This window comes from Panthera pardus, unplaced genomic scaffold (assembly GCF_024362965.1).
Source record: "Panthera pardus isolate Hobbes unplaced genomic scaffold, ASM2436296v1 HiC_scaffold_6, whole genome shotgun sequence".
NCBI lineage: Eukaryota > Metazoa > Chordata > Mammalia > Carnivora > Felidae > Panthera > Panthera pardus.
The window spans coordinates 10,028,662-10,053,377 of record NW_026526991.1 but is presented as its reverse complement, the minus strand read 5'-3'; the positions used below and the strand labels follow the sequence as shown (position 1 = coordinate 10,053,377).

The 24,716-nt window shown below is 52.8% G+C and overlaps 1 protein-coding gene and 1 long non-coding RNA gene across 3 annotated transcripts; one reads left to right on the top strand and one right to left on the bottom strand.

Moving 5' to 3' along the window:
- The first annotated feature begins 641 nt into the window (after positions 1 to 641).
- MLC1 (modulator of VRAC current 1) lies at positions 642 to 24,716 on the top strand. Of its 2 annotated transcripts, none has more exons than XM_053894852.1 (12): positions 642 to 1,438; positions 1,820 to 2,064; positions 3,352 to 3,441; positions 4,827 to 4,880; positions 5,261 to 5,362; positions 11,534 to 11,632; positions 12,134 to 12,205; positions 13,125 to 13,241; positions 16,508 to 16,564; positions 17,239 to 17,361; positions 21,256 to 21,408; positions 22,562 to 24,716. In XM_053894852.1, the coding sequence occupies exons 2-12, from the start codon at positions 1,885 to 1,887 to the stop codon at positions 22,730 to 22,732; spliced, it is 1,218 nt and encodes a 405-aa protein (XP_053750827.1). In that variant the 5' UTR covers positions 642 to 1,438; positions 1,820 to 1,884; the 3' UTR covers positions 22,733 to 24,716. The 2 variants fall into 2 exon arrangements, with proteins under 2 accessions (XP_053750827.1, XP_019302823.2); XM_019447278.2 differs by having other exon boundaries at positions 977 to 1,438; positions 22,658 to 24,716.
- On the bottom strand, positions 17,355 to 21,133 carry LOC109265761 (uncharacterized). Its single transcript, XR_008419456.1, has 3 exons — positions 20,992 to 21,133; positions 20,169 to 20,441; positions 17,355 to 19,795 (listed from the first exon to the last, which is right to left on the bottom strand). It is a non-coding gene; the product is annotated as an uncharacterized LOC109265761 (long non-coding RNA).

Below are 24,716 nucleotides of genomic sequence, written 5' to 3'. Positions count from 1 at the left end.
TCAGTGAGGCCTGCCCTGACTCCCCCAAGCAGCAACCCCCATTCCTTCCCTCCCCCGCCATAAAGCACACTACTTATCTTGTGTGCTTCTGTCCGGCCATTAGAATGTAAACTCCAGGCGGGAGGGACTGTGGACTGCTCTGTTCCTTCTGTAAGCATTCATTGAAGGACAAGGGAAACGTTGAAACATGAGTAGGATCTGAGGAGGCAGGAAAAGGAGGAAAGACGTTTTAGGAACAGTAGTGTATGTGAAGATACCGTGGAAACACAGGATTTGTTCTGAACGTTGGTATTGCCAATGGAAACGAGGAAGCATTTCTCAAGTGACTAGGACTCCAGGGCCTTGAGGAGTTTGCTCCACAATTTCTGATTCAAGGCAGCTTGCATTTCTTAGGAGTAGAACAACCTTGGAAAGGCACAGAAATGGTGAAATTTGCTTGACGTTTTCTTCAAACAAGAAGAAACACCAAGGGTTCAATCTCGCCGCACCAATTCCTACTAATTCAGTTATCATTTAAAAGGGAGTCCGTAAAGAAGTTTGGGAGGTTTTTCAATCGGTTCAAAATCCCTTCTTAACTTCCCGGGTTATAGTTTGTGAAAACTCTATTCTTTGCTTGATGGAAAAGCTAAGACAACAGAGCATCCCATTATTCAAAACCAATGCCTTTGCTGAAGCTTTATGTGGATTTGCAGTTTGAGGAGCTGGTTTTTCAGAATGCTTTGATTCGAGCTACTTTATGGCTCCCATGTCAACAAAGAAACTGTCGCTGTAACTGTCAGGGCGCCAGTGTCTCTGGGCGAAGCATACTCCCGTCCTTTTTCTTCAGCAGAAATAAAAGGCACAGCAGGACTGCTAGGGCTGCCCACGGGAACCAATGAGTCAGAATTCCAAGCAGTTCAAGGGCCACGCCAGCCATGTTAAACCTGCAAATGTGCATGTGACCTCGTGAAGAAGGTCTTCCTCTATGATCTCAGAGCATCGATGGAAGAAAGCTGCTTTGAAGGGTGTATGACAAGGTGTTTGGTTAGTAAGGTGTTTCAGAAACGGACACCCAGCACTCCACCCTGCCCGGACTGGGTGCTTCTGGTTGTGCTACTCTTAGGTACACTTCTTTCCTGTGAGATGCCTGCCATGGCACCTGTGTGTGACCCAGCTGCCATCAGTGGAACTGAGGGACCCCTTAATTTTTGGCAGAGTTGAGACGGCACAGAGCAGTGCTCTGAGCCAGCAGTTACACAACCACCGCGGAACTTTCCAGGGTCACTCTCTTCATCTCATTGAAATTCAGGAAGCGGCACTCCTTCCCCTGGCTTAAGTGCAGTTTTGCTGGGCTTTTGTTCCATTTGTGAATAGTTCTTGCTGGAAGCCCTGGGCAGGATGACTTGGTAACGGCCCCTCACCCAGAGACCAGCACTCCCAACGCCAGAAACCACCGGAGGTAAGCGTGCCCACGTTAAATCGCTAAGTGTGTGTGTGTATTTTGTGATCTCACCTTGAGCAATTTAATGTTCTTTGATAACCAGCACGTCATGGAACTCGTAAGTGAAGCTGCTAATGAGCGTGAAGCTTGAAATGTTCTGGAGAGCCCAGAACAGTGAGGCACTTAAAATCTAAAATTCCACCCTGAATCCAGACCGTTCAGGGTTGTTTTACTGGGAAAGTGGTTTTACTTACTTATAAACTTCGGTGCTAATTTTTACTTCAAAGTTGTAGCATCTTAGTATGGGTGGTGTTTCTTTTGCTGGAAACAGCGTGCTTTAATTAGAGTTGTTTATTCAGTTGTTGAAAATAAATGATAATTTTGTTACTGGTAAATAAGCGGCAGCAGAGGTGACTCCAGAGCTCCAAGTGCATCTGTTGTGTGGCTTCTGTCCCCTGAGCACCATGGCACGGGATGAGCAGTGCAGGGAGGAGCTCAGTTATGACCGGATGCCCACCCTGGAGCGGGGAAGGCCGGAGGCCGGGAGCTACACCTCAGACGCCAAGCCCAACGACCTTCAGCTGTCGACAAGGCTGCCTCCATGCTTCAATCACAAGACATGGGTTCTCTCTGTGTTGATGGGGGTGAGTAGCTCTTCACCATCCACCACGAGGTGTCTTCTGTTTTGGGTGCCATGGTCTGGAGTTGCCCTGCAAAGATGGGAGGAGGGGCTGTGCTCTTAGGGCAGACCTCTGGCAGACTGAACAGTGGGTCAGTGTCCCAGGATGGGAAGTCAGGGCCATGGAGCAGGAGAAAGCCCAGGGGCTGGACGGACAGGGTCAGCAGAGAGCTGGGGGCAGACCTGGTGTCAGGACATTTGCCTTCAGACATGCTTGGGTGTCCACTTGACCACTGAAGGGGTCATTTCAGCCTGAGTGCAGGCTTGCCTGGGGTTGGACCATTGGATGCACCTCTCTTTAGGCAGGACCCCAGGTCTCCTGTGCGACCCAGGCTGAGAGCCAAGATCCTGGTGGGGACCTCGCCCCTCACTGGGCTTCCCCAGGCCAGCCTGCAGCACCCCCAGTGGTCCTGCCCACCCTCTCCCTGAGCTGTGACCCTGTCCTACTGAGACTGGAACCCCCATCTGCCTGGGGTGCAGAGGAAGTTCCTCGTCCTTGTTCCTGGGGCTGACATCACACAGCTGCTCAGCCTCCTCGCAGTCCCAGGGCTCTGGACTCTGTGCGCTGCCCACAGCTGCCTGTAGCCAGGGTACTTAATCTTGCTCCTCTCCTCCTCACTTAGGTGTGTCCCATGGTCTCCTTGGCTCCCCAGGCCCTTGTGTCCCAGTGCTCCCGTCACAGTGGGGCATTCATGACTTCCCCCCAGTCCAGACCCTTTGTCTGAGTCGTTTAACACTGACCCCTGCCCCACAGCCTCAGCCTCTGTAGTGAGTTTCTATCTCTCAGACGTGACCTGAGGCCTGGGTGTCTCTTGGGCCTGCAGCCCCTGACTTGAGCATTTTCCAGCTGTCCACTTGCATTAGCTTTGCAGAGAGCATGGGGTGGGGCTGTTTGCCAGCCCCCGAGGCTGGCCCTGAGTGTGGGGGGGTTATCCTAAACCCCCTGAAATTGTACGTATTGGGGTAAGGGTGTGTCCTGGGGAGAAGTGCCATTTTTTGCTTTAAATTTCACCAGAGACCTCTCCCTCTCTCCCCCAAATAAATGTTGAGGCCCTTAGTCTGGTGCTGGAGGGAAGAGTGGGCCATGGCCATTCTTCGGGGAGGAGTCAGGTCTGGCGGGAGCCAGGCATCAAAGTTGGCATTGTACAAACTGTTGAGTTTGACCCAGGAGGCAGTCAGAAGACTAGTTGTTTCGCTGTCTGATTTTCCAATGTGCCTGTGTTATAACCTGAATTGTGCTCCTATTTTGCAGAGCTGTCTGCTTGTGACTTCGGGGTTTTCGCTTTATCTGGGAAATGTGTTTCCTTCTGAAATGGATTACTTACGTTGTGCTGCAGGATCGGTAAGCATCGTTCCTTAGTTGCATCTTTTAGTACCGAAATTTGAGGTTCTGAGTTTCTTTGCTCCAAAATTTACTAGTTGGCTGTCCCTTACTCCTCATTAAGAATGTCCTCATCTGGGGCACCTGGGTGGCTCAGTCGGTTAAGCATCTGACTTCGGCTCAGGTCATGATCTCACACTCCATGAGCTCGAGCCCAGTGTCGGGCTCTGTGCTGACGGCTCAGAGCCTGGAGCCAGCTTTGAAGTCTGTGTCTCCCTCTCTCTCTGCCCCTCCCCTGCTCATGCTCTGTCTCTCTCTGTCTCAAAAATAAATAAAAACGTTTAAAAAATTAAAAAAAAATGTCCTTATCTGACTTTAGTTTTAAATGAGATTTGTTACTTTTGAAAATGATTGATGTAGCAAGTCTGAATGTCACTCCATAGAGTCCCACGCAAGAAACAGCACTTTGATTTCTAACTTACAGCTGCGTGTCGCTTCGGGCTGTCTTGTGGGCTGGCAGGGAACCTGGCTTCTGCCCTCTTAGTACAAAAGTCCTTGCAGAAATTTGACCCATTTCCTACTGTTCTCTCTGGAACCTTCTAGGTGGTCCCTTGTCACTACTGGAGCAGTCCTCCTTTGGGGGGGGGGGTCACAGTGATTTCTGACCCCCATGCTCCAGGGCAACACTGACCTGGGATGGGTATCTCAGCCAAGTCCTTGGTGGTGCCCTTTACCTTCAGAAGGGACAGGCTAGGGAAGCAGGTCACATGGTCCCACCAGCTTCCCCTCCGCTCTTGGAAGCCTAGTCCCTGGGACCCCCTCATCCAACTTATGCTCTGCGTCCTGCAGTCTCTGGGATCCGTTTCCATGGCTTGTGCTGTGCTCACTGCGGGGTCTGCAGGGGTTGTGTCACCCACAGGGGCAACACCTGGCATGGCCCACAAGGCCCGAGCTGATGCCCTTCCCTTCACCTCCCCACTGCCCTGACACCTTCACTCTTGCCTCTTTCTTTACTTCTGTGGGGATCAAGCCTCCTAAAGACTCTGAGACCCCTGTTTCCACATTCTTCACATGTAGATGTTTTTCCCTTTGGGGTAATTCTTGAGGTAAGATGAAGTCTGCTCTTGTGCAATTGGTAGAGGTGACAGTTCGACGTCTAAGTACATTTAGTGAGAATAGGTTTCACTATCTGTCTCTTTCATCTCTTCAGAAAAACATTTTCCAGAATAAGTCATTTTGAAAGTCACGGGACCTTTCACCATTGCCAGCACTCCTGTGCCCAGTTGACTGGTGGCACTTGTTTGGCTGGCATGTCTTGGGTCGTTCTGGAAGCTTAAGCCTTGCAGTGCAAGTACAGATGTCTAGGTGATTCGCCCCCGGCTCACGGAGCTCTGATTTCTTTTCAGTGCCTTCCCTCAGCAATTGTGAGCTTTGCCGTTTCAAGGAGAAACATCAATGCGGTGAGTCCGGCTTTCTGTGCGGTCTCTGCAGATGTGGGGGCAGCAGTGTGGCTTTGGGCCATGGAAGAGCCTCGGATGGCAGAATGCACCAGCAGTCTGTGGACCCAGGAGGCAGGCCCAGGCCACCTGCAGGGCTGAGGGGCACCTGTGCGCGTGTGCATGCTGGGATGTGCCTCCACTGCCCGTAGCCCTTGTGCCCCCCACTGCAGGGCTTCCTGGAATACCCTGCCTCCTGCCACTGAGGGGCTGCAAGGGACCCTCCCTGGCTAATCCTTATGTGTATGTGTCGTAATCTTGGGGTTTTTAATTACCTAGAATTTGATTCAGTGATACCTTTATTTTAGTTATGCAAAAAATAGTGAACCCCTGTTTTTTTTCAGATCCCCAACTTTCAGATCCTGTTTGTGTCCACGTTTGCCATCACCACTACATGTTTAATCTGGTTTGGATGCAAACTGGTTGTGAACCCCTCAGCAATAGACGTGAGTCACTGGGTAGTGCCGTGGGTCCCAAACGTTTTCCTGTTTTCTCCTGGACATGTCTTCCTGCTGATGCAGATACCAGGGGTTCTGGTCCCACTGAGTCTGGGCCTGAGACAGTGCTGTCATTGGGTTGACACAGTACATGTGTGTCATAGCTCTGGAGTCTAACAAATTCTGAGAATTTAATTTATGCTTTTGAGAATTGTCTGTATTTGATTCTTGCATTGACTACAGCAGATGGATTTATTGATAGTATTTCTAATGCCTCTTTGGCAACGTATTTCATCAAATCTGTGATGCTGTTGATTGGAAGTTACACGGTTACTTTATGAACCACTAAGAAAAACGGAAAAACCTTACCATTTAGACTATGATGCCAGAAGAGAATTCTAGTTTCCTAAGAAACAAAGACTCATCAGAGATACCTCAAAAAAAAAAAAAAAAAAAAAAAAAGCCTCTGTTTTGTGGGAAATGTTGAACTCACTATTTTCAAGATCAGGAAAAGGATGGGGGGCCCGAGGAAGTCTCAGCCAGGCCTGTAAGGCAGAAACATGAACACACGTGGACCCGGAAGGGACACTCACACTGACGTTGTCTGCAGAAGAGGGTTCCCACTGACTCCACCTTAGAATTGAGCACGTGTAGCAAGGTTGCAAGGTGTGAAAATCAGAGTAAAACAATTGTGCTAGCAACAGAAGACTTTGGAAATGTAATTTAAATACAGACATTATTTTATAGAGACAAGCCTGTGAAGTTCCTGGGAATAAATGAAGCAAAAGTTTTGTGAGGCTGTTTTGTAGAAAATCATGAAGCCTTACTGAGAACCGGTACTTCTTCATTAAACCTTCATTAAGCCAGGACTTCGTTAAAGTCCCAGCCGAGGGCCGGTGAGGGCGCCTCTCAGTGGGTCCAGAGCAATAGCACCTGTCAGCAGGACCCGACACGTTTAGTGACCAAGGGCCAGGGAAGGCAGCCCCTTGACAGCAGGCTGGGAACTCAGCCCATAGCCAGGGGTTACTAAACAGCGGTCCAGGAAGGCAGGGGAGCCCTCCTGGACCAGGCTAGCCTGAAGCCACCCCGCGTGCACCAACCATAGTCCTGGACTTGCAGCATAGTGGTACTGCGCCCTCGTGTTGGAGCCTAGCCAGGGGAGACGCAGGGGCACACGCTGGAAGGAGGACCTGTCCCAGGGTGTGTGGGGAGCTCCCGCTGCAGATCTAGGGCACCGGGCTGCCTCGGGCACTCGCCGAGGAGGAAAGCCCAGTGCCGCCAGGCAGCTGGAGTGACTCTCAGCCTCACTATAATCAAGAGGAGGTAAATGAAAACCGTAAAGAGTTGCCATTTCAAACATCAGATGGGCAGAAGCCCCAGGTGCTTGCCTCCCGTCTGGGGCAGCTTTTACACCCTTTGGAAACAGTCCCGCATCTGCAGGTACGTTCCGAAGAAGCACACGCGCTGTGACTCCGTGTACACACCCCCGACAGTGCAGGCCTTGGAGGTAACACTTGCATGCTCGGCCAGAAAGTGTGGCTCCTAGCAGCACTGGGCATCGTGGCAAAAACCCCAAACCAGAACACACAGTCGAATGTGCACGTTGCCTAGGGCAGTGCCCCCGAAGACCGCAAACAGGTAAATAAATGCTGAAAGGTGGGTGAAGCCGCATGCCACCAGGCCTTCTCCTCAAGTGTGGCCGTGGCCACAGCGCCACCTCTCCTGAAGCTAGAACTCCAGTCCCCACCCTGCCCAGGCCACTGTGCCAGAATCCATGGGTAACCAGGCCCTCAGATAGTTCCTGTCACGTGAAGGTCAAGCCACACAGCGCTGAAAGTGCTGTTTGTGGCACTAAGGACGCGTGACTCCAACGTCCGAACCACCGGTGTCTGGGGGCGCGTGCGCACGTACACATGGGGAAATAGAAAACCATACATAGGATGGGACACTTGGGACTGTGGCTCCCACACCCCTTCTCCCTGCTCGTGCCGGGCCCTGGATCTTCAGCCTCCACCCAGCTTCCCCACACGATGTATGCAGGGGAGCCCTCCTCCCCCACACGATGTACACGGGGGAGCTTATCTGTTCCTGCCGTTCTGCCTGCACTTGGGGGTCCATCCAGCTCACGGTGAGGCTGCTCACCGTTAACACTGTGCCACATCCACTGTGGGTTCCCCCATCTACCCAGCATTCTTTAGGGGTAGATCCAGAGGGTCACCTCTGATGCCCCACTGCCAGGAGCAGGTGCAGACACGTGTCTGCAGGGGTCTCATATACCAAGAGGTGCCGTCTCCCTGGACTCACTTGTTCAAGAACGGGGCCCTGTTCTCACCCTCACTGCGTGCGCAGGCTTCTCAGGGCCCAAACCTTCCCTACGTTTGGTGTCACTGATTTTCTACTGTGTCCAGTCAGATGACTACAGCGGGAGCTGCTTGTTACTTCCCTTCATGTTTTCTCATCACTGATGCTTCTGAGCACCCCTTCCTCTGCTTTTGTCTCCTAGCTTCCTTTGCTGCTAGTTGCCTGCCCTTAACATCGGCTCATCTGAAGATGGAGGTTGTCTTTCTCTCCTTGAGTCACAGAACTTGCTTCCCCCCACACACACACTGTGTCAAATTCCCACGCAGAAGTGATCTTGCCACTGTTTGTCACCAGTTTGTCTGTTACTGGGCAACACCATGCTTTTTATGAGGATGCCCTGGGCAGGCCTTAATGTCCTGTGGGAGAGCCACACACCGCCCCCCCCCCCCCCCCTTCACAGCTGGCCTCTCTGACTTTAAATAGGTTTTAGAATAGGTTTATTGAGTTCCTCGACAGCTGCACCTGGGATTATGCTATGATGATTTTAAGTTGATATAGTAATTTTGTGAAACTTGACATCTTCGTTATGTTAAATCATTCTACCCAGGAGCATAGATGGTCTGTACTCACTCAAATCATCTTCTGTGTCCTGTATTAGGGTCTTAATGTTCTGTTTATTCTTGGTTAAGTAATCCCTAGATCATTTACAGATTTTGTTGCCAGTATGAATGGTGCTTATTTTTTAAGTTATGTTTTCAGATGAATTATCAGAATGCAGAGAGAGGGTATTGATTTAATTTTTTATTTTGCAATATTTTAAGACTCAATAATTTGCACAAATACAGAGAGTTCCTGTGTGCCCTTCACCCAGCTTCCCCAAATGACAGCATCTTACATAATCAGAATATGTGAAAACCAGGAGATTGACGTTGCTGCTATATATTCACTTAAGTACAAACCTATTCAGACTGTACCAGTTTTTAAATAAAAAGGGCATTTTGTCAGTAGATTTTGTGTTTGGAAACCTTGCTGAACTCTCTTATTCTTCATAGTTTTGTATTGGTTCTTCTGTGCAGGTGATTACATCCTCCGCAAACAATGACCGTGCGAACTTCCACTTCAGTCCTGCCATCTTTCTCTTTCTCTGTAGCTGTGGCAGGGTTCCCACCGCAGTGGGAACCAGTGGGGCGTCTCTGTCTTATTCCTGACTTTAAATGAGTTGCATCGAAAGAGTCTCTGTTAAGTTCTTGATATATAACTTTTGCCAAGTTAAAAATGTTCTCTTCAAGTCCTGGTTTGTCATGAGATTTTCATTTTAAAAATACAATTATGTGTTGAATTTTAATAGTTTGTTTTTGCATATGTTAAGATGACCTTTCCTCACTTTATTAGATTGACAGATTTTTCTGGTGTTGAGCCTTTCTTTCCTGGAATAAACCTTACTCAAACACAACAGTATTATTTTAGATAGTCTTGACAGGGTGACTAGCTGGTATTGTGTTCAGGTTTTCTGCATCTCCTGGGTGAAATGGGCCTAGATTTCCTTCATCTGGTTTTAGAGTCAAGGCTACACTGGCCTCATAAAGTAAGCGAAGCAGCACTGATTTCTTGTGTTTCAGAACGACTTGATAGAATGAACTGCTTCTTGAAAGTTGGGTAGAACTTGCCTGTGAAGTCCTCTCCACCCAGAGCTGCTGCTGAGGGAGGGCTTCATTATTAGTATCGATGTGTTCTGTGTTGTCTTGTGTCAGATTTTCTATTTTATTAAAAGTTTCTCCAATATCATCCAGTTTTTCAAAATTACTGGCACGTAGTAGATAGTGATATAGCTCCCTATTTTATTTTATTTTTTTAACGTTTATTTATTTTTGAGATAGAGACAGAGCATGAACGGGGAAGGGTCAGAGAGAGGGAGTCACAGAATCCAAAACAGGCTCCAGGCTCTGAGCTGTCAGCACAGAGCCCGATGCGGGGCTCGAACTCACAGACCGCGAGATCATGACCTGAGCCGAAGTCGGACGCTTAACCGACTGAGCCACCCAGGTGCCCCAATAGCCCCCTATTTTAAATGTGCTCCGTTTTTAGTTCTTTCCTTCTCTCCCCCCCACCCCTCCCCCCCCCCCGAATTTAATTTGTGTCTTTATTGTATCTCATTCTTTTCCAAGAACTAGCTCTTGTGGAACCTCCTTTGGTTTGTTTCTGGTTGCCATTTTCTTTCCTGGTGTCTGTCATGTCCTTGCTCCCTGTGTTTTTGGGGCTGCTCCTTGGTCGGTCGGTCAGTGGGTCGGTCAGTGTGCTATACCTGTCATGAGCTGAAAGCCCAGCCCAGCGGGGGTGCCTCTGGCCCCGTCTCTCAGCTCCAGCTTAGGTGCATCCCAGATTTGACATGACATGGATTTTCATCGTTGTTTGGTCCTTCGTGTTTGCAGATTTCCCTTTTGGTCCCTCCAAACCTACTTCCCACCCACTGTCTCCCTGACTGTCCAGGAGGTGGCATATGTGGGCTGGTTCCCCTAGCATTTTGCCTTCTGGCCTCCTTTGGGGTCAGCCCATGAGAGACTCATTCAGATGGGACATTTGAGAGTGCTTAGGCTGTCCCTTCCCCTGGCTCTGAGCCTTTTGGGGGTGTAGTTGGATGGAGGCTGGGTCCTCTCTCTCGGCCACTCCTTCACTGCTCTTGTCCTCAGTAGTCACCACTACCCTTCCAGGTTTCCCTTCACCCTGGCCCAGACTTGAGAGCTATCCTCTGATTAAATCTCCTCTAGCCCCTCCTCTTGGGTGTCCCTCTCTTTCTCACCAGGACCCTGATAAAACAGACATACGGGACTATCTTTCACAGTCTTCCATTGGTGGTGGTTTTTCTGATTATGTTACAGTCAGAATGCCCAACCTGTAGTGTAGGTTCTTTGGAATTTACCAAGGCTTGTTTTGTGGCCTGATAGACGGTCAGTTTTTGTTAGTGTTCCACCAAGTACTATAAAAGAATGATGATTCTCTGTTCTCAATTTTGCAGGTAGAGTTCTATAGATCAAATAATGAATTTCATTTGATTTTAAACATAGGTTTTATTATCACTGTGGTCTGGGGAGGCCAACAGATCAGGGGACAACTGCCGTTGGAAAGACAGCTCATCACTCACAGGTCCCAAGGGGAGGGGGCACGACGTGCCCAGGCTGGGGGCCACAGGGGGAAGCACCAGGCAGTCAGGAGGCAGAATGGGAACGAGAGAGGGAGCCTTTCCTGTGGGTGAGGCAGGTGCAGGTTTAGAACTGGCTCGTGTGAATCACGTCCCTGGGCCCCAGGGATCCCCTAGTTGTCGGGCACCTGCCCGGGGTGGTGGGGGCAGGTGAGGGAGGCCCTGAGTGTGGGAGCCCCACAGAGGGGGTGCTGGGCCAGGGCTCCATATTGGCTGGTTTGCAAATCCTATAGTTAAATTTACTTTTTTTAGTTTTTTATTCATTGGTTATGAATACAGAGATGGATTCCTTTAATTGCCAACACAATTAAGACATGGAACAGTTTTGTCACCTCTAAGGCCCTGTTCAGTTTTTGGCAGTTATGCATAGGGCTATGTAAAGGTGTGCTGGTTTTCGAAACGTCCTCAAACACCCAGGGGGCAAACCACTAAGGAAGGTTTAGATCGGGTGAGTAGCCTCCAGCTCAATGGCCACAGCAAGCCCTTGAGCTAAGAGTGGTTTAAACAAAACAAAACAGACACACATGAGTCAGAGGGGATGTATGGCCCCTGTGCCTAGCATCTGGCCTTTGACAGAAAAAGATGCCCAGAACTTTAAACAGGTGTCTAAGCCTTTGTCTACATTTACAGAAGGAAAAGTGAAGAGAACTAGTCTTACAGACCTATGTGTTCTTTTTTGGCAGATAAATTTTAATCTGATTCTTCTCCTTCTGTTGGAGCTTTTCATGGCAGCCACGGTGATCATCTCGGCACGGTCGAGCGAGGCGTATTGTAAGCAGAAGGTGGGTCCAGCCCTGCGCTGCATGGGGCATGCAGCAGGCCCCCCAGAACACTCACCCATGCACACGAGGGTAGGCTGCCCCAGGGCACCGCATGCAGCCCCAGCCCGCCAGGGTCTCATGAGGCCGATGGCCTCAGGAAGGCAACGTAGAAGATGCCACACAACTTCCCCATGGTGTGATTCTGGTCAAGTACTGGTGCCCCATCATTTCCCGTCGAGAGACCAGGTCTGCGAAAAGTGTCACCTTGGAAACTGGGGTCACAGCAGCTGATTCTGTTTTCACATGCAAGGAATATCTCAAGTCTAAAGAGCCACCAGTGGCTCCCACACGCTAGTAGTTTAGAACGCGGCCAAAGTGACAGCCTGGACGTGGCCAGCCAGTGCCAACAGCCTGGGCAGTGGGCTGCGAGGGTGCACCTCTCCCTCCCCACCCCCCCCCTCACCCCCCTGCCACAGCACATGTAAAGTCACCGGGCCAAACATTTTGTCTGTCTCTCTTTAGGGTTCCATGTCAGATAGCACCAACATTTTGTATGAAGTGGCATTTCCTGCTCGGGTCCTGAAATCCTATTCAGTAAGATAAACTTTAAATTTTTCCTTCTTATTTTATTTTATTTTATTTTATTTGGGAAAGGTCCATGGTGACACACTGTCCTGAGTGACATCTGCCATCCACAAGGAATTCTTAAGGTCACCCTGTCACTCGGAATTGTCCTGGTTTGAAGGATAGATCATGTGGCTGCCCTCTCTTGTAAACTGTATTGCAAGTCTTTTATGTGTTTCTAGCTTGTTTCTTTAGTTCACTTGTCCCAATACTGTGGAAGATGTGTTAAGCCCCCTGCTCTGAGCATAGTGCTCGTGATTTCTGTGTGTGGTTCCGTAGCTGTTTGCCATGGGTTTTTGGGGGCTTTGTCATGTACAAGTTCACAGTTGTTTCCTATTCTCACGATTACTTAGCACATCTGCCCTTGCTGATGGCTTTTGCCATAAAGTCTGTGTTGACTGGTCAAGTGCACAGCTCTCTTTTGGTTAGCACGGGCGGGCTGTGTCTTCCTGCCCTGACTATCAGCTTGTCTCGTCCTTGTGTTCGGGATGCTGCTGTCACAGCATGGGACTGCGTCTCATCCTTCCCCCATCTGTCACCCTCTCGGTGGCCTCACCTGTGAGTCTGTGGCCTGCACTGCCACGTCTGTACTTCGTTTTGCCACCTTTCTGTTTCCTAGTTTCCATGCCTTCTCTTACTTTTCCCGCCTTCCTTTGAATTGGTGGGAGCTTCGTCCTTTCTTCTCCCACTTTTTTCCTTTTCCAGTAATTTTGAGTTGGGAGCTACGCATTTTTTGGTGTTCTTTTAGAGATCATCCTCAACATTTCAACATAGGGCCTATGGCTACTTTGCCCTGAGCTCTTTAGAACATCCTCTTCATGTCCCCCTGCCCACCTGCAGCATGAGAGACACTGCCTCGTGGCCCTGCCTATGTGCTCTGTCCCTCCAGGTCATCGAGGTGATTGCTGGCGTCTCTGCCGTCCTGGGTGGGGTCATCGCTCTGAACGTGGATGATGCTGTCTCGGGACCACACCTCTCCGTGACGTTCTTTTGGATCTTAGTGGCCGTGAGTACACCCTTGTGGCCCTCATATGTGCGCGGGTCACCCCGCCACTGGCCGAGCCCTGGCTACTGTCCCCAAGACAGTCACTGCCAGTCTTGGAGCTCAGCTTTGGTGGATTTCAGGCAAGGGAGCAGCTGGAAGAGAAGAGGGTGGAAGGTGGCTGCTGGCAGGCCAAGCAGGACGCTTCTTGGCTGCCGCGCCAGGGTCCTTGCTGGCCCCACAATTGGAGGAATTTGAGAATCAAAGATAAAATGGGTCAGAAGCTTAACTTTTTTTTTTTTTAATGTTTATTTATTTTTGAGAGAATGAGAATGAGCTGGGGAGGGGCAGAGCGAGAGAGGGACACAGAATCTGAAGCAGGCTCCAGGCTCAGAGCTCTCAGCACAGAGCCCGATGCGGCCTTGAACTCACAGACCGTGAGATCATGACCTGAGCTGAAGTTAGATGCTCAACCAACTGAGCCACCCAGGCACCCCTGTTAATTGTTTTTATGTGAATCGATATTGTTTCATGTTTTTATGTTACTTTTTCTTGAAGAACGAAGAATGATTATTTTACGTTATTTTACATCAGGTCTAGAATACATAACATGTTTCCCAATGTGTGTTTTGTAAAATGTAATATATTTATGCTATTATTTTATGTTAAATACTGCTGTGGTAAACTCCCAGCACAACGCTTCGTGCGTGCATGATAAGTGCCTGATATATGGGGTCACTGTGTTACATATGGCTCGTTCATCATTTTATGAGCGACTAAGTTTGTTTACACAAGTTAATGTCGTTTAGCGTTTAACGGAAACGCAGCCCGTGGAGCATCTGACCCAGTGCCTCCCATTTGGGTAGGGGCCTTGGCTGGTGTGGGCTCCTCCCATCTGCATGGAACAGTTCAAATCAACCCCTGCGTGCCTGAAATCCTACAGTCAAGTGACACATCCCAAACACCTGCACCCTGTGCTTCCGGACATCGTCATCCCATGACTATTTTGCAGTGTCACTGTGTCACATGGTGATGCCTGCGGGAAGGGCCTGGTTTGTCCCACCCTGCTGTCCGGGGTCATCCTGGATGAACGACTGAGACACAGCATATGCAGCTCCTCCACATGCTCTTCTTCCTGATGCTGCCTCGAGAGGGTGGTCTTTGTCCCGACCACATGTGCATTCAGCTGCGGGAAGGCCGAGACTGGCGTGGCTGGGCCGCAGCAGCCCGTGTCGGGTGCTGGGGCTGGACTCCTGCTGCGTCCTGGGGCTCAGTAACACTGGGGGTGCCCGTGCCCAACCTTGCCGAGCCCTAGGTACTCCCCAAGGACTGGAGCCTGGGGAGAGAGAGCAGGCAAGGAGGCCGTGGGATGGGGTCACGCACCTGGTCACCCGCTGCCAGTGCGCAGGTGGGACTTACAGGGCGCTTGCCTCTGTGCCTGCCCCAGTGAGTGAGGCTGTGAAAAAGGCGCGTCTGCATGTTTAACTTCTGAGGTGACGTGGAAGCACTTGGAATTATGTCCTTGAGTTACTGAGGACGGAGACCCAATATTGCCCTAAAGCTTATAGTGCAGAGCTACTTGCCTGAACATCCACCACAGAGGCTGTGGCCGTCTCCCCCACACCCGGCCTCCCTAGCCCTTTGTCTGCAGATGCTCCTCCCTCTCTGCCCCGGGGTGGGAGGGTCAGACAGCTCTACCTGCCCCAGTCCCGTGGAGAGGCCAAGGACGTAGACCAGGCGGGGGTCCAGGGCTTGGGGCCTGGCCGAGAGCCTGTCCCTGCAGCCTCCCTAGGCCTGGTATGTATCTGTATACAAGCGGGTGTGTATCACCTGCCCTCCTCCCCATGGGCCAGTTTCCTGCCAGTCCAGGGGCTGGTAAGCAACCTTGTGCCCTCACCCCGCCATGTTTGTTGGGACCACTCCAGTCACTTCCTGAGTGGCTGTTCCACATCCGCAGCCCCTCCTCTGCTTACAGCCATAGAGCCCTGATAGAAACACCAATCTGGGGGGAGGTTCCCGCATGGACACCTTCACCTCTCGCATTCCTTAGAGCAGCAGACTCCCTGGGCCAGGCCCACCCACCCCTGCAGCCATGCCCACACCCCTGTCCATAATGAGCTTATCTGTCGCACCCACACCAGGGCCTCCAAAGTGCTGCTCTCCCCGCCATCCTTGGCCTGCTCCCCTCTCAGCCCTCTAGCTGCTGCCGGGGATCTCGTGGCCTCAAGCCTGCCTCTGTCCCACTCACCCTCAGGCCAGATTCCTGAACAAGTATAGATGTCCCCCCAGTGTCCAGGGTGCTGAGATACTCCCACGAAGGGGAGGAGTCTGCTGCCACCCAGCATGTGGTCATTTCCTTTGCTGTGCGTGTGGCCAGGTAACTAGACCTTGGATGCACCTGGGCCCATGGGCTCAGTGGGTTTAATAGGCTCAGCACTCGGCACCTTGGGAAGGACGTGCCCTGCTATGCTTCCCTCTCTGCTGGAATGGCATGAAACTAAGTCAAGCTTCTTAAAATAAGTGGAAAAAGACGTTTATTGAGTATAAAGAGGAAAGGGCCCTCTCAGTGGAGGAGAGCCACCGAAGAGCCCACCTAACCGCTAGGTCATAGTGTGGTGGGTGGCCTGGCGGGGAGCCATGTCTCCTGGGGCTCCCTGAGTCTGATGACGAGGAAGCACCAGACTGGCCCCAGCTAATGCCCGTCTGCAGCTAGCTTGTGTGCTCTTCAGGACCTCTGCATCTGACAATGACCTAGGTCTCCCTGGTCAAGGGGACTCATAAGCACATTGTGATCACTGATTGCATCCTAAACCAGGAACAAAGAACACCTACGACAGGACATTACTGGGGTAGTTGGGAGAATCTGAACACAGGTGACACACATAATCCGTATGACATTTCCTCAGTGTGATGCTGAATTGAGATGGTTCAGGAGAATGGCCTCAGTTTCAGCAGGCACACGCACGCATACTCAGGGCAGGTGTCCCCGATCTCAGCCGAGGTGGCAAAATGTCACAGGCAGCAATTCCGGGACGTCCAGGCCACTCCTGGTGTGGCTCTTGCAGCTTCTTTGCAGACGTGCGTTGCAGCCATGGAACAGAGCACATGAGGCCTCGGAGAGGCCACCCCACTTCCCCCCGGCCCTTTCCAGCCCTGCCAGTCCCCTAGCCAGGAAGGCAGGCTTCAGCTCTACTGGCCACAAGGATGTGCCCCTCGAAACAGGAGCACGTGATTGGAATTAACTTCCTTGACTGTCACCTCTGAAATCTTTGTGTTTTGTTTTCTCTTAGTGTTTTCCAAGCGCCATTGCCAGTCACGTCACAGCTGAGTGTCCAAGCAAGTGTCTGGTAAGTGAGGCCCTGTCCCCAGGTGCCAGGGACCTGCTGTGCACTGCTAGGGCCTGGCTCACCCCTTCCCGGGCTGCCATGTGACAGGGCTCTCCCCCACGGTGATAGGGCTGCAGGGCTGAGCCTGAGAGGGTGCCGAGCCAGGGGCGGCCTGGCGAGGGCTGTGTGGCACTCTGAGGGCTGGAAGTGAGCGCATCTGGTGTGAAAGTCAGGAGAGTCCTGTGACTCAGCATAGGAAGGACGACACCTGGTCCTTCCGGCCCATCCTGAGTCTTGCCAGGTCTGTTGTTTGACAGTGACACCTGAGTTCGTGCTTTATCAGCACCTGCACGCGGCTGTGCGGCCTCCGAGACAACCCAGGCATCGTCCTCCGATGTGGGTGGGGTTTTAAAAGAACAGGGTTTAGGGCAGCGGGAAGGCCGGCCGTTCGTTTGTGTTGCTCTTTGAACAGAGTGGTTAGTTGTGCGCGAGGCAGGGGATCTGGTGGGACACAGGCCACGCGTGGAGCTCATGGTGACCAAGTGCAGAGAGCCTGGCGAGGGCCTCATGCTGAGCCCAGGGCCACGTCCACCCTCCCTGCACATTGTGGCAGACGTCCACCCCTGCCTATGCAGACAGCGGCTCCCGGGCCCCTCGGGCCGGCCAGACCCGCGTTCTCACCTCCTTCCCGTCAGGTGGAGGTGCTGATTGCCATCTGCAGCCTCACGTCCCCGCTGCTGTTCACTGCCTCTGGGTACCTGTCGTTCAGCATCATGAGAATCCTGGAGATCTTCAAAGACTACCCGCCAGCCATCAAGGTATGCGTTGCTCTGTCAGAACCCTGTGGGAACCTGGTGTTGCTGCCAGAGGCTGTGTGGGAGGAGAGTCCCGAGGGACAGGTGGCCCACGTGAGCATCTGACCTGCATGCAGCTGCTTCTGCATGTGGCACGAGGCCACGTCTAATTTGCTTCTCTGCGTGGGCAGCCAGGTGTCTGCACTCCCTTCTCTGATGCCCACGCAGTCTTGTTCCGTGCAGGCTGCCTCTTCTTCTAACTTCGGGCGATTCTGCCTGGTCTCAGGCGGCCCTGCGTCCCACCTAGACACCCCTCCTTCACGATGCTGTTGGATTTTCTCAGCCCTCCTTCCTTCCGTTGTCACTTTGGAAGCTATCCTTCATCCAGTTGTACGAGAGACCTTGTTGGAATTTCCGTTGGAATCACAAGTTTATAGATAAACGTGAGGAGAGTTGGGTCTCTTTGCACATACAGTGTGCCTCTAACTAGAACTTGGCTGGGGTCTCTCAGCACTTCATTGTCTCCACAGGCTCAGACACACGTCACTAGGCTGGTTTCTTAGATGCCTTACGTTGTCACCAGCATGCGTGGTATTTGCTCCCAGGTGTTTTTCGTGGGCCATTTCCAATGTACAGAAAAGTTGAAAGAACACCGCAGTAAACACCAAGATTCTAAGTGCTTTATGTGTTGTGTGTACATGTGTGTTCATACTGATGGGTGGGACCATTTCTCGGGAGCATCTGAAAGTGAGTGGCGGGTGTGGGACAGCAGGACCCTTTACCTTAAATACTTTAACTTTTCTAGAAGGACTGCCTCTTACACACGCGCAATCCCACCAAGGCATGTGAGAGGCCCAAAATCATGCAATGTCACGTTCAGTGTTCACAGACCGTCCCAAGAACGTGCCTCATAGGCTGAAGCTCGCAGAGCAGGACCCGCTGAGGGGCACAACTTGCCGTCGAGTCTCCCTCGAGTCCAGACAGTCCCCACCTGTGGCCCTGATACTTTGGAGTCCTGGCCAGTGGTCTGGGAGAAGGTCCCACTTGTGGATCTGTTTCCTGTGACACCAGTGGGAGTGAGGTCAAGAGCACGTGCTGTCACCCCCCGCCTGGTTGGGCGGCAGCCGGCAGAGTGTTCTTGGTGGTGGCGGTGGGTGGGGCTTTCACAGGAGGGAGACAGCTATTGTGTCAGCCAGACACCTGCGGGTGCCTTGTCCCGACACCTTGTGCGGGGCCGGCCCTGGTGGGCCCTGGTGGCCGGCCCCGGCCTGAGCGCTTGTGTCACACCTAGGGGTGAAGAGAGGTGATAGACGCCCAGCTCTCCTGTCCCTCTTCCCTTCCGAGCACCGCCAGGGACTCACGGGTTTTTGTTATCTGCACAGTGCTGCTGTCATTATTCTCTGATGCTCATGTTGGCCCAGCTGTGGCCGGAGGGAGCACCTTGCAGCCCGGTGCTCCCTGCAGTAACCCGTCAGCCTCTCCTTGCAGACGTGGGGGGTGACCCAGGCTCACCTCATCCCGCCTCGCCCCAGACCCACGCAGGCCCCTCAGAGGGAGGCGTACATAGACCTCAAGATCTGAGGGCTGCGTGTGCTCATTCATACGGGGGCATCATTGCTTCTCAGCCTCCGTCAAGATCCTGAGTTTATATTGTATTTCCAGTTCAGAATTACACGCTGGATTTTTTGTTGTTGTTGTTAACTTCTGTTGTTTTGTGTTAGTATTCTTTTTACTCCAAAATCTTGTTTCCTGATAATACTGAGGGTAGGTATTATTTTATCTTGTATGTAAAAATTGTCACAATTGCACCACCAATGTTACCACCAGCAGCACACCTGCCGAGAGAGATTACAGCTCGCTTTCACCCCACTCAGGAGAGAAATAGCCCCCTTTCTGCGTGTGTTTGTAGTATTGATTTGATACGTGGTCGACTTCAATATTTTCTGTTTGCATTGTTCACATCGAGGACAGGAGCTTTTCTGTGTCCTTTAATTATACACGCACATTGTGACGCCACACAGTTTTCCCAGCCTGTCCCCAAAGGGTGGAGACAGATTGCTCCCGGTTTCTGCTGTTGTTACGAATTACTCAGTGCCCACGCCTGGTTTGGAGTCTGTGTGGTGCGACATTAGGACAGTGAGCTCGGAGAGGGGTTGCTGGGCCAGAGGGCAGACACATCTCTGGTCTGGGGAAATGGTGACGAGTCCCCCTCACGGAAGGCCCTATTTTCCGTCCCACCACTGGTACGAGCACCAGCCCAGCACAGAGTGTTGTCACCCAGCGTTGTCACGTGGGTGAGCCAGCGTGCGTGGTGGGGCTGCAGTGTGCGTGTCTCTGGTCTGGACACGAGACTCTGGGCTTTTGTGCCTGGTGGTTTTGGCATTTCTTCTCCAGTAAGCTCTGTCCTGTCTTTTGCTCACTGTCTAGTGGACTTTGAGCTTCACCAGTATTTGGGTGTCTTCTCTATAACAGAAGATTTGGATAGTGGCTCCCACGGGCCAGCTGGCTTTCGTTCCACTCGTGATTTTTGTCGTGAGGAAGTTTTTTGTTTGTTTGTTCTTTGTGGTCAAATTTATCAACATACTCATTTGTTGCTTTGGGATTTTAAGCCGCAACTAGAAAGGCTACTACTTGATTTTGGCTCAGGTCATGATCTCACGGTTTGCGGGATTGAGCCTCAGTGCAGAGCCCACTTGGGAGTCTGTCTCCCTCTCTCTGCCCCTCCCCTGCTCTCTCTCACTCTCTGTCTCAAAATAAATAAACGTTAAAAAAGAAAAAGAAAGACGACTACTTGTGTGTCCAGTGGGAGTTTATCCTGGAGCATAAGGAACTCCCCTTTCCTCTTCGGGGCTTCAAACACCCATCGTTTTCCTCGGTCATCTGAGATGCTGCCCGTATCGCACGTTAAGCTTCTGTCTGTGTCTGCACCTGTCGTTCTCCTACATCTGCTGTCTGGTGCCGCCCTGTCCTGATTATTTTCGAACAGGCTTTCGAACAGGCTTCGCCAGCTGGCGGGCTGGATGCCCAGTTCCTGATCACTCTGCTCTTCAGGGTTACCTCACTTTTGTTGCGTGTTTTTTATGTAAGTTTTAGAATCAACTTCCCTGGCTCCAGGAAACAGTGTTGTTGTTTTTTTTTTTTTTCAAATGGGGCTTGTGGCTAAACTTCTACATTAGCTTGAGGAGAGGTGTTTCTGTTCCCTCCCTCCCTCCCTCTCTCTCAACAGTGACACAGTATGGAGCTGGGGGTTTTGTGTTATCACGTGGTTGCTTTGTGTCTCTGCCGAAGGATGCCTGCGCCTGGGAGGGCTGGGTGCTCACTGGACCCTTTGCTCGCCAAGGCTCCCCCACGCCCCCATCACCCCCTCTGACCCCAGGCACTCCTCAGCCCCCTTTCCTCCAACAGCTGCCAGCCTGAGCTCCAAGAGAATCTGCTGATGGTGTCTGTGCACCGGTGCCCAGGGGCCCCGTCTCCGGCTCAGAGCCCTCGTAACCGATCACTTCACCCCATACGGACACCCTCTGTGTCACCGGCTCTATTGGTGGTGGTTACAGGATGTGGGAGACTTGACTGTGAGCCCCCGGGCTGCCCACAGGGCTCCGCTGCTTGTGGGCCATTTTTATGGCATCTGTTAAACCCAGGATGACAACTTACAGAATTGATTTCTTTGACTCCCACTCACGAGACAGAATGATTACTGCTCAGGTTCCTGAAATCAGCAGAAGTGTACGTACCTGAAAACCTGAAATCGATTCACACCGACTCACTCAAGTGCTCTGGGAAGGTCCTGGGGAGGAGGGGGGTGTGTGGGAGGACGGGAGCTGCCTGCACGGCTGCCTGGGCTGGAGGGCGTGGCGTCTCCGGTGCAGGTGGCGGGCCCGGGGCGGGCCGTGAGCTCCCCGCCTTGTCTCCCACCAGCAATCCTACGACGTGCTGCGGTTGCTTCTGATGCTGCAGCTGCTGCTGCAAGCCGGCCTCAACACTGGCACCGTCATCCAGTGCGTGAGCTTCAAGCTGGGCGCGGCCTGGGATGCTGCGCAGACCGGCCAGCAGGAGCGCCCAGCAGGGGAGGTGAGTGGCCTTCAACACGGTGATCTCCCCGTCCTTGTGGGGTGGCCCTAAACACAGATCCAGTCCTGAAAACGGTATAGACTGAATGCCTTCAGTTTTACTCCTGCAAACTTCCTGTGGAAGCTGGCCAGGATCCACAGAAGCCACAGAAGTTCCTTCTCTGGCCCCTCTCAGGGGCGCGGCTCTGATGGGAAGGGGTGCCCACTGAGCTCCCTATAGATGTGGCCTCAGCGACCTCTGTCCGGCAGGCTCTGGAGGGTCATGCAAGCCCCTCTGCCAGTCTCCAGGCCACCGGGTCTTGCCCACCCCCCACAGTTGGAGGGCTGAGGGGGCCAGTGTCTCCTCCCCAGGAGCTGCTGGCCCAGAGGTGTTTACGCTGTGTACTGGGGAGGCTGCCACAGGGTCCACCAGGGACGCCGTGGGTGGACCAGACCCTCCTCCCACCTGGTACTACCGACCACGGGGCCTTTGTGCGAGTGTGCCTGTGTTCCCCGCCGTCAGCTCTTCCTCAGCAACCCTGGCCTTCATCCTCTCCTGCGCTTTCCTTCATTGAAACCTGCAGATGGGGTCATTTCCTTGTTTTTACCAGTTAGGCTGGGTCTCCTGTGGGGATGGCTTGGCCCCCAGGCCCTTTGAGAGACCCACCTGGTTCTTTGTGGGGGCACCAAGTCTGGTGAATGCGTGCTCCCACCGGGTTCCAGAACAGAAGGTTCTAGAGGCTCTGGGGACTGCAGCTGCCCTCCCTGTTTCTGGAGGTGTTTGGTCACCTTTGCCTCAAGTGCCCTCCTTCCCTGGGTGTCCCACCCCCGATGGTGCCTGCATACACGCACGGCCGGACCCGGGGCCTTCTGTGTGGGGGCACCCGTCCCTTAGATCGATGGCACCATCTGTGGGTATGTTTTGGGCACCCCCTGTATGTAGTTGTTTGCTCTGCCCGATGCTGGGATGCAGGCCACGTCCCGTCAGCTGTCAGGCAGGTGCTCACCCCATGGCAGCCTGCCCCCCCGCCCCCCCCCCCCCCACAGCCCACCCCTGCCCAGGCTGTGTTTCTGCGGGGACCGGGACAGAGGGGCTGGTCTGTGGGAGGGTGGAGGAACGGGGACCTCCGTGTCCCCTCGGGGCTCCAGGGCTGTTTCCTGTCCTTTTTTCACAGGCTGAGAAAAGCTCTCGAGTTAACAGAGCTTTCCCACCTGCCTCCTGCACTCGGGTGGCCCCCGGAAGAAATAACACTTTGCCTGTTTGGCCACAGGTGTCCAGAAGCCCCCTGAAGGAGTTCGACAAGGAGAAAGCGTGGAGGGCCGTCGTGGTGCAGATGGCCCAGTGACCGTGGGGCGGGGAGACCGAGGCAGGAGCAGGGCCCCTGCCTGGCTAGTTGTCTTGAAGCTACCACTTTCTAACTTGCCCTTCACCTTCGTCCAGGCCAGGCTGCAAGGTGGAGTCTTCATTTCTTTTAGCAGTTTAGTTGTTAAATAGGCAAGTGTTGACCATTTTGTGCTTAGGAGTCTTTCAGTTCCTCACCCCCAAGGCGCCACCGCACACACCGTGGTGTGGGGCTCTCGGGTGAGGAAGGGGCTCGTGCTGGAGCCAGACCCTCCCGGCACCGACACCTAGGCAGGCCTTGCACGTGCGGCCAGCCGCCCATCTGCTCCTCCTGCACCTCGCTGGCTTCCCGGGCCCATTCTTGTCGAGCACTTACCTTAAGCAGACGACAGCCGGGCTGTGGACGGCTCCACGTGGGTCTTAACGACTCGGGCGTTTCTCTCTGGAGACGTGTCTGCCAAGCACTGTCTCTGACCACGGAGCAGAGCTGTGTGGGGAGCCCCTTCTCTGCAGGACCGTGGTCGCAGGCAGCCCCCACACCCACGGCTGTGCCTGTGTGGCGCTCACAGTGCCCGAACTTCTGCCCTCTGTCTTAGACCGAGCTGTTCCAGAAGGACCCTGCCCGCTCACTGGTGCCGGTGTTGTCCGTGTCATGCGTGGTATGCAGAGCCCAGGTCAGCAGGGGCTGTCTGCACTTGTGCTGGGTGGTACCCAGCTCCTGAGCCCTTTTGTCAACACCCACACTAAGAGTGACCCTGGCCACTGTGACAGCTCAGTGTTCTTTGGGGTGGGGCCAAAGGTAGAAACTTGGGCCACATTTCTGGGTCTCGTTGGCTTTGGTGATGCAGGTGGGGCTGGGCCCCCTACCTCCTCTCATGGGTTCTGCTGGCACTCCCATTACCATTCTCAAGACGCGAGACAGATGCCCCCCAGAACCCTCATGGGGGTCATCACTGGGCATTCTCCGGCTCCCTCCATTTCCTGACCTCACTTACCTGAGGTCCAGCCCAGGCCACGGGTCTCTCCCATCTGTCACTGCCCCTCCTGCCAGACAGCGAAGACGGTTTGGGTGTGAGGATAACATTTGCTTCAGTTAAAATCACCGCCAAGAATTGTGTGCTGTCTCCTTGTCCCCTGAGTATACCTGGAATTTTCTGGAAGAACGATTAGCTTTTCTCAGTTGACATGGGCACTGGTAAGTCTCCAGTGGGCGGGGAGCACCTTCTGAAAATGGAAACGTTCATGGTTTCAGGAACTGTCTTGGGGCCAGTATCTGCATTCACAAGGCTGCACGTGCAAGTGGTTGTGTCTGTCTGCTTCACGTGAGGAGCTCAGCGGCGTTGTGCGGGAAGGTGCTGACGTTTGCTCTTTCCTGTAGCTTGTTAGTGAGGATTGGCGGGCTGACTGGGTATAGACCTGGTGGGGGGGGGGGGATTCAGGGATCCTCCCCGGTTTCTCATTGCTCAGCACGAGTGACTGGCTGCCAGGGTGTCTTCACAGCATTCACGGCAGGTTGGGTCGGGAAGAAGGCAGAAGAGACATGGGAAAGGGGGAGAGTGCCAGCCGAGGAGGCATTGTCCTCAGCCAGCCAGCCCCTGTCTGCTGTCCTTGGCCATGTCCCCAAATAAGCAAGAGCAGGGGAGATGGCTCTTTCCTGCACACATGCAGGCCCCCCAGCCGCAGTCGAGGTCACCTGCCCTTCCTACAGCTCCCAGGCAAGGAGGCCAGCAGGGGGATCTGCTCAGGAGCCTGGGACGGGAGCCACAGAGACAGCACAGGCCACTCTGATATTTCCTTGGATGTCCCAGAAGTCTGAGTCTTAGAGCTGGAATTAGGCACCTAGGGCTTGGTACTGGCTTGCACTTTATTTCAGATAGAGCTTGAGAAATCCAGACAAATGGGGTTTTAAAAATGTACGATTCTTTTTCTGTCAATTTACATTTGTTTGATACAGTTTAATGACTCCTGAATAAATGCTAACATGTAAA